Source organism: Schistocerca nitens, chromosome 11, assembly GCF_023898315.1.
Source record: "Schistocerca nitens isolate TAMUIC-IGC-003100 chromosome 11, iqSchNite1.1, whole genome shotgun sequence".
Taxonomy (NCBI): Eukaryota; Metazoa; Arthropoda; class Insecta; order Orthoptera; family Acrididae; genus Schistocerca; species Schistocerca nitens.
Window position 1 is genome coordinate 212,086,817 of NC_064624.1, and position 10,563 is coordinate 212,097,379.

Here is a 10,563-nt window from a genome sequence, read left to right on the forward strand (position 1 = left end):
GAGGCAGTCCGACCGGACCGTCGCTGTCCGCCACTTGCCGCTACGGAGTGAGTCTTCCTAACTGTGGGCTTTCGACATTTCTACCTGGGGCTTGTTACGTTTTTTGTTTTCTTATACAGGTAAATTTTCATTTAACGTGTCAGTTTTTCAACTAGTCAAATATTGCAGTGCCCGTGTCCAAAATTACGTGTAACGTTCCTTCTGACGTGCGTGCTCGTCCGAAGGAACGGGCTCTGTGTCGGCTGCAGCGTAATGAAATGTGTTCGCAGTTGTGAATACGGACAGTGGAATGACGACAGTGAAAATATGTGCCAGACAGGGACTCGAATCCGCATTTTACCACTCACTGCGAGCGGCCACCTTACCGTTAAGCTGTCCGACCACGCTTTACGGCCAGACTCGAAAGTTCCACGTTTCGTCTGCCGTGTGTCTACAACCTGGTCTCTTACATTGATTACGCGTACTCCCGTACAGGAGGGACATTTTAATTGTATGTCGCTTGCAGTTGGTGTCGACGAGAAAATATTTGCAGCTAATTTCTCAGGTCATCTCTCGGACATTTCGTGTGTGTGTGTGTGTGTGTGTGTGTGTGTGTGTGTGTGTGTGTGTGTGTGTGGGAGGAAATAATACGTTCGCGACCCCAGTAGGAATGTACGTTCTCTCGCGTTTTCAGAAGTAAACCTACCCCCGTCACAGAACGCCTCTCTTTCGGCACCTGCCGTCGGCGTCTGTAGATTGTCTCCGTAGATCCCTCTCACTGACTAAATGACCCCTCGACACCGTGAGGTGTGCTTCGTCGGATCTTCTTCTCTCTCCTCTGAATTCGTCGTGGTAAAGGTCCCAGACTAATAAGCAGTACTCGGAAACTGATCTCGACGAGTGTTTCGTAAGCTACTTCTTTCGTGCACTAGTTACATTTCCTTAAGATTCCCCGATGCATCTCAGCCTCGCACGTGACTTCGTGCGTAGCGGCAACGACAACTCTTACCAGCTGTGTGGATTGGTTTTATTTCGTCGAATCTGGCTTCGGAGATGCAGACCGCCACCTTCGGGCCGCTCTGCAACACACTAGTAGTGCGGTCGAGCTTTTGACGGGCACCGTCGCCGTACCTCTAGAAAAAGGAGCGGAAACCACTGACGTCTGCGCATCTGAGATACAGTAACGATACTGAGCGAGAGCAAAGCACGATCGTACTACGCCGAAATGGCAAAAGTCTCGGGGTGCCTCCCGACACTGCGCCGGACCTCCGTTTGCCCGGCGGCACGGTGCGACAACTCGGCGTGCCGCAGACTCGTCAAATTGTCGGGAGTCCCCTACAGAAATACAGAGCTGTCTACTGTGAAGGAGTTGCCGGTGCAGGGTTTTTTGTACGAATTGACCTTCGATTGTGCCCCGTAAATGTTCGACGCGATTCGTGTCGGCAATCTGGGTGGCGAGATCGTTTGCCGAATCGCCCGGGCTGTTCTTCGAACCCGACTCGATCGATCGTGGCCCGGTGACGCGGCTCGTCGTCATCTGTAAAATTTGCGTCATTGTTTGGCAACGGGACGTCCGTAACCACTTCCGGTCAGTGATCGGTTCTGTCGGACCGGAGGACCCAGTCCAGTCCGTGTAAACACAGTGCACACGATTACGGAGTCATCACCAGGTTGGACAGTGTCTTTTTGACAGCTCCGTCGTGTCTGTGCCACACGAACCCTACCTCGGGCTCTTGCCGACTGAAATCGAGACTCGTCCGACCGGGCAACAGTCCGGGGTCCGGCAGGTGCGGTCACGAGCCCGGCCAGGAGAGGCACTGCAGGCGATGTCGTGTCGTGTCGTGTCGTGTCGTGTCGTGTCGTGTCGTGTCGCCGGCAAGGCCACTCGCGCTGCCTGTCTGCTGCCGCAGCCCGTAACGCCACATTTCGCCACACTGTCCCGACGGATACACTCGCCGTGTGTCCCAGACTGATTTCTGTGGTTATTTCGTGCAGTGTTACTTTTCTGTTACCACTGAAGCTCTACACGACTGCTGTCGGTCGTGAAGTAGAGGCCCTCAGTCACCTTGTTACCGGTGGTGAGAGGTGTCGCCGGGAGTTTGGTATTCTCGGCACAGTAGTGACACTGTGGTCCTCGGAATGTGCCGTTCCCAAATGATTTCGGACACGGAATGTCCCACGCTTTCCAACTCCGTCTACTATTCCGCGTTAAAAGTCTTTTAGTCCCTGTCGTGTGACCGGAATCGTGTCAGAAATCTTTCCACGCGAATCACCTGAGCAGGAATGACGGCTCCGCAAATGCACCGGCCCTTTTACAGCTCGTGCACGCGTTCCTACCGCCCCCTGTATGTGCGCACATCACTGTCCCGCGATTTTGTCACCTCAGTGTATGTTGCAGAGGGGCCCGAAACTAGTCGATCGGATTGGCAAAAACAGTCGCAATGAAATAAAAATAATACACGCAGCCGATGGAGTTGTTATTGCGACACGCAAATTAAAATAAATGTTGTCCCATTATCCACTAAAATTTGGATTTTCACAAATAGCGTCTGCCTTTCCTACTACTTGTTTTACGAGATCATTCCGTGAAGGTTGCACTGGATTGTACCTCATCTTTTATAAATAAAGATGATGTATCTGTCTGTGTCTTGGGTGCAGATCTGTGGTGTGCACATCTCTTTGTCGTTCCTGTGCAATGATTTGTAAAGACGAAAAAAATGATTAACTACTGTAACGATTAAATACTGTGTAAGAAGACTACGGAAGCAAAGGAAGTTCGTGCCGATTTTAAGAACGTACTGGGGACTCTCGAGTCTTCGTATTCTGTTGTTAGCAATCGAACAAATAAGTTTAAATTTGGTCCCGACAGCTCCGATGACGATTTGGGCAGTGGTCAGCTGGGTGAGCCACTAGCCCAGAAATTGTTGTGAATGTGCATAAAGTAGTCACGGAGGCTGGCAGAGTGAAAGGGTGAGGTACTGTCGAGGCTGTACAGATACTGCCGAATGGGCACCGTGGATTTTAACAGTGGAATTGAATACGATAATATTATCTGCTAGACTGCTGCCGCTGCTCGTAATTCCAGATCGGAAACGCGTCAGAATGGAAGTATCCGAACCGTGTTTAACCGATTTTCAGCTCAATTGACAAGTTTTTTTCCACCAGTTTGTGACTGCAGATCAAACTTCGGTCCACTGCCGTACACGAGAGAAGATACAGCAGGGCAAAAAAAGCAAAATCGATACGGTCGGCCAGCCAGCAAAATTCGTGGTGTCACCTTTCTGGGGTGTGAGGAGAATTCTGCTGATAGATTATCTTCCCACTAATCAAACAATTATAGATTTCTTCCCACTAGTCAAACAATTACAGGTCACTACTACACTAACCTTCTATACAGACTACAGAGAAAGAGAGACAAAAAAGGCTAGGTATTGTGAGGGAGAAAGTCGTTTTTGTCAATACGTCGTGTGCCGACACACTCGTGTCGTAGTCGTGGCAAAAATATGTGAACTGAGATACGCAATTGTGCCGCACCCGCCTTATTCGGCCGAGTTGCCTCCGTCGGACTTCCGTCTCTTCGGAGAGCTCAAAATTTTCCTCAGTGGGTGGAGAATCTTTTCGAATAACTAACGGACTGCCAAAGCTGACGGATATTTTGCAGGTACAGAGAAAACTAACTTTAGAGATGGGATCGAGACGTGAGAACGTTGCCGGGCCGAGTTTGTTAGTGTACTGGGACACGACAGTGAAAAATAAAGTTTCACTGAGGCAAGATGTTTCTTTCTATTCCGTTAGAAGAACTTTTCAAATTACCCTCCTGTTATACATTTAAGGTCAGCTGCCAGTTCACTGCAGTGTGCGGGCACTGCTGCCTTCTTAGCCGACGGCGTCATCTCCAAATAGCCTCGTGGAGCTTCCAAAATTTTCTAGTACATCATTTATTTGTATGTACTGTAAACAGTAACAGCCCTATTACACTTTGACGGCCTACTTCTGGAATTACCTTTACATCTGTCGATTAAGAGTGACGTGTTCAGAATCGGCCAAAAATTTGTCTACAAGAGACTGGTGTGAGCAATATAGGCGTACATCCTGCAACCCTTCTTGAAAACGGGAATGACCTGCACTTTTTCCCACGTGCTAGGTACCTTGTGTTACTGTACTGACATGAGATAAATTACTCGTAGAAGCGTAGTGAGTTCTTTTGCGTAATTTGTGTACGCCATTACAGCTCTTTCAGCATTCCCAGATGCCTTTGCACAACTAAGCAGCTTTAATCATCTTTCTGTTCTGCAGTCACTTGTCATTGTCTGCCATTTTGGCATTTGTGTGACAATTGAGACTATATTATGATTTTCCACATTAAAACAGTTTCACAAGACCAAATTCAGTATTTTGCCCTGCTTTATCATCTTCCATTTCGGTTCCAGTACAGTAACTGAGTGACAGAATCGACAATTGTGATCTGCTTACTGTTTGTACATAATACTGAAACTTCTACAGGTCGGAAGTCAGATTTGTTGAAAAAACTTTTACTTTCAAAGCCATTGTTCTGCTTTGGCTCATTTTGCTCATTTAAATGTTTGTTTGTAAGCTAGGCTTCGACTTCGCATAAACCTGTTTGACAGTGTCAAGCGTTTTCGTAGCAAGTTTCTAACGCAGTACTGTCGAACTGTGGTGGGCTTTTTCTGTCCGTCATGACCTCACATGGAACAGGGGATATTGATCATTGCTTTTGAATTTTATCAATTTGTGCTCCACATCTTCATCCTCACAGCCGAATATTTGATGTCTACAACTCAGATAATCTTCAATTTTTACCCCATTACTCTCACTAAGCAAAAATATTTTTCTATCTTTCTTAACATTCCTCGTCAGCACGGAGATCACCGATGTCTTCTGTTCGTTATCCTATTTGAAAAATGCACTTCTGTCTGTAGCTGAGAGATCTAGGACATTACACGCAGTTCATTTCTGTAATTGTCTGCTCGAACAAATTTGTAGTTCACACTTTTGCGGTAAGACCGCCTCCGTTGCTGAACCGTCTGTAGCTCGGAAGGACCGGAGTTCGATTGCCGGCACCTCCTCAGATTGTCTCTCGGTAGGCACGTTTGGTACGGGTCCCACCTAGCCACTGTGAGGCTAGGTGAAAGCTACACAAATGAAGGAGCAGCGGGATTTGTCTGCCGGCAGGAAGCGACGACGCGCAGACCGTGTGTCCGTCCCACTGTGCTAGATCGCTCCTCGTACTCCCCGGTAAGCAGCGGGCGGGCGTTCGGAACAAACCCGAGGCGCAATCTGCAGGTGATGTTTACATTACTTTACAGTTTCGGAATAATGTCGTGCGAATCCCTGTCTCTGACACTATATTGCATTGCACGACTCGCCCATTCTGTAGTGGGCAAGCTGTAGTGTCCCCTGTTACGATAACACGATCGTGAAACTTGTTCACGATATTCCGCAAGTTCTCTCTGAAGTGCTCCCCCCACTATAGCTTGTGACATAGGTAGTCTATATAAGCATCCGAGTATCGTGTCTGACCCAGATTACCATATTATTGGTCAAATGTTTGCGTGTAATGAAATGGTGACACCCTATACATTATGCAGTGGGTTGCTCTCTGAGTCTGAATTTTCTTAGGCTATTGAAGAGTAGGAAATCTCAAATAGACCAGTGTGAGGTGTAGGTTTGCTTAATAATGAAAACAATATATTTATATAAATTGCTCGAGAGAGATCAGGACAATCGAGAAATAATTAATTGGTAATGTAAGGGACAGGAAAACACTTCACAAACAGCTATCCATTTAAATGGAGTGTCAAAAAGTCCTCACTTCGAGGCAGGCCTAACAGTATCACATAAAAAGTTGCATTGGGACGATATGTAACTATCTTTTGAACCGAGCACTAAATTTTGAACATTTCGAGAACAGTTTTCTGAACTAAGCTTGAAAATTAAAATGAAAAAAATAAAAAAATAAAAACCCCAATGAAATGTTCAGTGAAATGATATGTCTAAAACTAAGAAATATAATAAATTAGAGAAACATTTGACACACCTTTGAACAGTGCTCGAAATCTTGTAGAGCAAATGATATGTCAACCGAAATACACATTGTCTTTCCCGATATTTCGAGCATTCTCCATCAAAGAATTTGAGATAGCAAAATTGTTGACCTTGTTTTATACTTTCGGGTACAGACGACAGAAATCTGTCGAGGTCTGACGACGACACGGTGTGCGGGCTACATAATATATCGGGCAAATATCCTCTAGTATTCTTCAAAGTTATAAGTTAAACATCGAACTCTTGCTACGTGTGATTTTGAGCACGATTCGGGTGTGTGTCGGACATTTCTCTAGTCTATATTATTTCTTACTTTGACAGATCGATCCACAAAATATCTGACTGTAGTTTATGTATTTATTTTTTAATTTTTTCCGCATTAATTTCGCCCCGTCGCCCTCAGGAGCCGTAGGACGTAGCGTCTCGGCGTAGTGTCGGCCGAGCGGAGCATGGAGACGGAGGCGGGGGCGGCGGCCGCCGGCAGTTCTGCCGTCGCGGGGCCGTCGGCGGGCTCCTCCGGCACGCGGGTGCCGACGTCGATGCCGCCGTTCGACGCGCCGCCGGCGGGCGGGCCGGCGCGGAACCCGCCGCCGGCCCCCGAGGAGGCGGGGGCGGCGCCGCACGCGCGGACGCGGCTGCACGACATCGTCAAGGAGCTGGACCCGAACGAGCGGCTGTCGGACGAGGTGGAGGACGTGCTGCTGGAGCTGGCGGACGACTTCGTGGAGGCGACGGTGCGGGCGGCCTGCCTGTCGGCGCGCCACCGCCGCTCCGCCGTCTTGGAGGCCCGCGACGTGCAGCTGCACCTGGAGCGCCACTGGAACATGTGGCTCCCCGGGTTCGGCACCGAGGAGCTGCAGCCGTACGCTCCGGCTGCAGAGGGGGAGGCCCACCGCCGCCGCATGGAACTCGTGCGCGAGGCCGCCGGCAAGTGACGGCGCACGCGTCCGGGGAGGTGACTGTCGAAATTGTACTGGGAGGGAGCTGGCTTTCGCTTCATTTTTTTTACCGCAGTGGAAGTATCGAAGAGCGAGTGACGGTCGACACCGAGAACGGCGGAGGGGTGTCCGGTGCGCTATTGCAGTTTGGAGTGTGACGACGTTCGGGGAAGAGTGGCGCGTTAGGAGCTGGTAATGTGCCCCCTACCCCCTCCTTCCACTGCGACAGGACAAAACTTCGTAAACTAAAAGAAACTGAGTCACGTACGTACACAGTGTCGCCTATTAGTAAAAGGAGCCCACTCTCGTGCGATATCGGACACGACTTTTTGCCTCGAATTCTTCGTTTGAGAAAACTGTAAAATTTTGGCGAGACGTAACAGCTAGCTGCTACTCGAGTTGGCGAGGAGAAATTCGGAGTGCTGCCGGTAGGTGTGTGGAAAAGCGGAGGAAACGACTCTCTAGTTCTCGGAACTTCGACACTGTGGGCAGAGATAGATTGCCAGTTAACGTAAAGAAGATAAGTTGAGTTCTGGACAGATACAATTAAAAGGCACTCGCGTAAAACTTTCGGCCGCGGCCTCTGTCGGCAAAAGAGAAACGCGGACCGTCCATAACGCGGGCGAGCGCACCTAGTGCACGTGTGACCGCGAAGTCTGGCAGCTCTGACCGAGGTACCGGAGCAGTCAGCCGCGGGTGCGCGAGGTGAACCGGCTCGTGTGTACGGACGGTGTACGTCCGTCTTCTGCCGACCGAGGGAGTGGCCGAAAGCTTTCTGTAAGTGTATTTTAATAGCGACTTGACGTGTCTTCTTTACAGTAAATAGCACTCTATCTCTTCCTACACTGTCAATATTCCTACCCGGAGTTTAGCTCTGGGAACTGTTCGATAATTCGTCACGGGGTATCGGTTTCGGAATTAGGACGACAGAGGCCTACCCATCACGAGGACGGGGCAGTCGGGGGTGGAGGAGCCGGCCGGCCCCGGAGGGATCGGCGTGCTCCGCCGGACGGTGTCGGCAGTTCCCGCTCTGCCCTCCCTGGCAGACCTCCCGCCACCTGGCAGCGGTGGATCCTTCTTATCCTGCCATTCCCTCAGACAAACTTTCCCGGTCCGTTCTCCTTCGTCCTCTGAGGAAGTACGTAACAGTTTAAGAACGGTACGTAACATTGTCGTTCCCGCCACGAGTTAACTGCCGGTCACCCGTACCGTCTTTCGGTGGCTGTACGAGTGTACGGTTTAGCTACTAGCTGTAACTTCCTTTCGAGTGGGGGACCTCGGTGACGTCACAAAATTTTACCAGTTCCTGTGCTGTTAGCGTGTAGAAAAATCGTAGACTGGAAGTTTTGTGCACACGCTTAACCTCTTTTGTGTGTGGGACAAATTTTGTTCTCTCCCCTGGAATGGAAGAAACATTTATCGGTGGTAGCTTTTGTGATATATTTATTGTCCTGTGTCATTTTTGTGCATGTTCGTAAGATGTGCACGACTTGTAATTACTTAACGGGCATACTGTTTTAAAACACTGAAAAACATTTGGAGGACAGTTTCAGTAAAATATGTTTGACGTTCTGATCAAATACAAATAATAAGGTAATAATTGTTGTCAGTGTGTTGTGTTATAGTTCTGAATTTTCATATTTCTTCCAAAGTTAAAAATTTTAAAACAAGTTATGAGATGCAGCAGTTACTACCTAATTGAAATACAGAGTTTCCATAAAGTGTCTGACAACTTTAGACTTTAATAGTGTGGAAGTTATACTAGAAGGTAAGAATGTAGAAAACTCGTAAAATTTTGCTTTGTCATTTGTACACGTCATCTGCATCCCTACTGTCTCAAACATTCGGTCAGTATCGAATTTCTCTCTGGAAGCACGCCAGAAACGTGTCAAATCGCACTGCAAACGCACGTCCCGAGTCTTCAGAGTCCGAACCTCGGTACGGTAGACCCGATCCTGTCGGGCGATTTGCGGTGGCCGCAGAGTCGGGCCGTTCGGAAACTTTCCACTTGCAAATTGGAAGGTGTTTAGGGACTAGTAAAGAGATTAGAGTGGAGAATGACTTCGAATTGGAGTTATTTCGAACAGATCGGTAACACGACTGTGCGAGAGTCCACACCACACGTCGATCTCGATACGCACTTTCGACTTCACGTCAACGTGACGACACTCGGATGGACGGTAGGATAGTTCATTTTTCCAGATACGTGAAAAGTTCACCCACCGGAGAAAAAAATCTTTTTGAAAAAGTTACCGTTCGTGTCAGTCACGGCTAGTGTCTACACTGAAAACTGTCGGAGCCTCAGTGCCTCGAGCAGCAGCTGCACCTCGCAGCCATAAAGGTGTGACTTCTGAGGTGGAAATCTGTGCACCGTCGCTCGCGACACCTCGGACTGCGGCCACTGTATGCAGGGATTCTGTCACGTTCCTCGCAAATACCTTACGTACCTCGTCCACGTTGCTGTCCGAAATAGACGAGTGGCGAGTTACACGTTTCTGTAAGTCCGATGCGCCAAATGCGAAAATTGTCGTGGCAGTGGCTTCCTGCCGTACCGTGTCTGAACATTTTGCTGGGCGGCTGCAGTATTGGAACAAACTACACGTCGAGGTGTCTCCTGTAGCGGCCACATTTTTTGCCAAATTTGCGGAACCTGAAAAATAAAATATAGCTTTGAATTGTTATCTCTCTCGCAGTGCAAACAGATTGTTTACCTGTACTACTATATAAAGATAAGTCTTCGTTTAGCACCGTTACCAAAAATCTCGAAGTTCTCTACCAGTTTTCTTCAAATTTTCACATGACACTTTAATAAATGTTCAGACAGACACAGGCTACACATCTTTTAAATGGGAAATCCAGGGCTGAATAATTACAAGGATAGATTGCTACTTGCCACATAGTGCAGGAGCTGAATCGTAGATAGACACAAGAAGAAGCTTGTCAAACCGAGTGAGCTTTTGGCTAAAAAGACCTTCATCAGAGTTAGACAACGTGACACGCCCCCCCCCCCCCCCCCACACACACACACACACACACACACACACACACACTCTCTCTCTCTCTCTCTCTCTCTCTCTCTCTCTCTCTCTCTCTCTCTCTCTCTCTTGTACGCTGAGGTCAGACTGGTGTGTGTGTGTGTGTGTGTGTGTGTGTGTGTGTGTGTGTGTGTGTGTGTGTGTGTGTGTGTGTGTGTGTGTGTGTGTGTGTGTGTAAGGGGGGCAGGGGGGGGTCTAATTCTGAAGCCTTTTTGGCAGAAAGCTTACTTGTTTTGACAGCCTTTATTTTTTGTGCCTGTCTGCGACTCAGCCAATCCGCTATAAAGGGGATAGCAATCTGTCCTTTTCATAATATTGTCGTTATTCTACAAATCTTTTTATGTTGTGGTATATAAATATGTCTGCAATGCATAAAGGAGAAACATTTATAGCAAAAATCTCAAAGTTCTCGACTGATTTACTTCAAATGTTGCTGTACTCGCTATGAATACATTTCGTTTTTTTTTTTTCGTGCTCACCGTCAGTTTTAACTCTCGATAGTAGGGCATTTAAACCATTAGACAAATTCTTTTTCTCACATACAT

General features: G+C 48.1%; 1 protein-coding gene across 3 annotated transcripts in view; it reads left to right on the forward strand.

Moving 5' to 3' along the window:
- The window catches only part of LOC126213003 (transcription initiation factor TFIID subunit 12-like), a 55,473-nt gene extending 46,881 nt beyond the window's left edge, over positions 1 to 8,592 (forward strand). For all 3 annotated transcript variants that reach the window (XM_049940551.1, XM_049940552.1, XM_049940553.1), the window contains one exon: positions 6,449 to 8,592. In XM_049940551.1, coding sequence (XP_049796508.1) covers positions 6,495 to 6,980 — 486 coding nt within the window. In that variant the 5' untranslated portion in view covers positions 6,449 to 6,494 and the 3' untranslated portion in view covers positions 6,981 to 8,592. The remainder of the gene's footprint in view (positions 1 to 6,448) is intronic.
- The last annotated feature ends 1,971 nt before the right edge of the window (positions 8,593 to 10,563 follow it).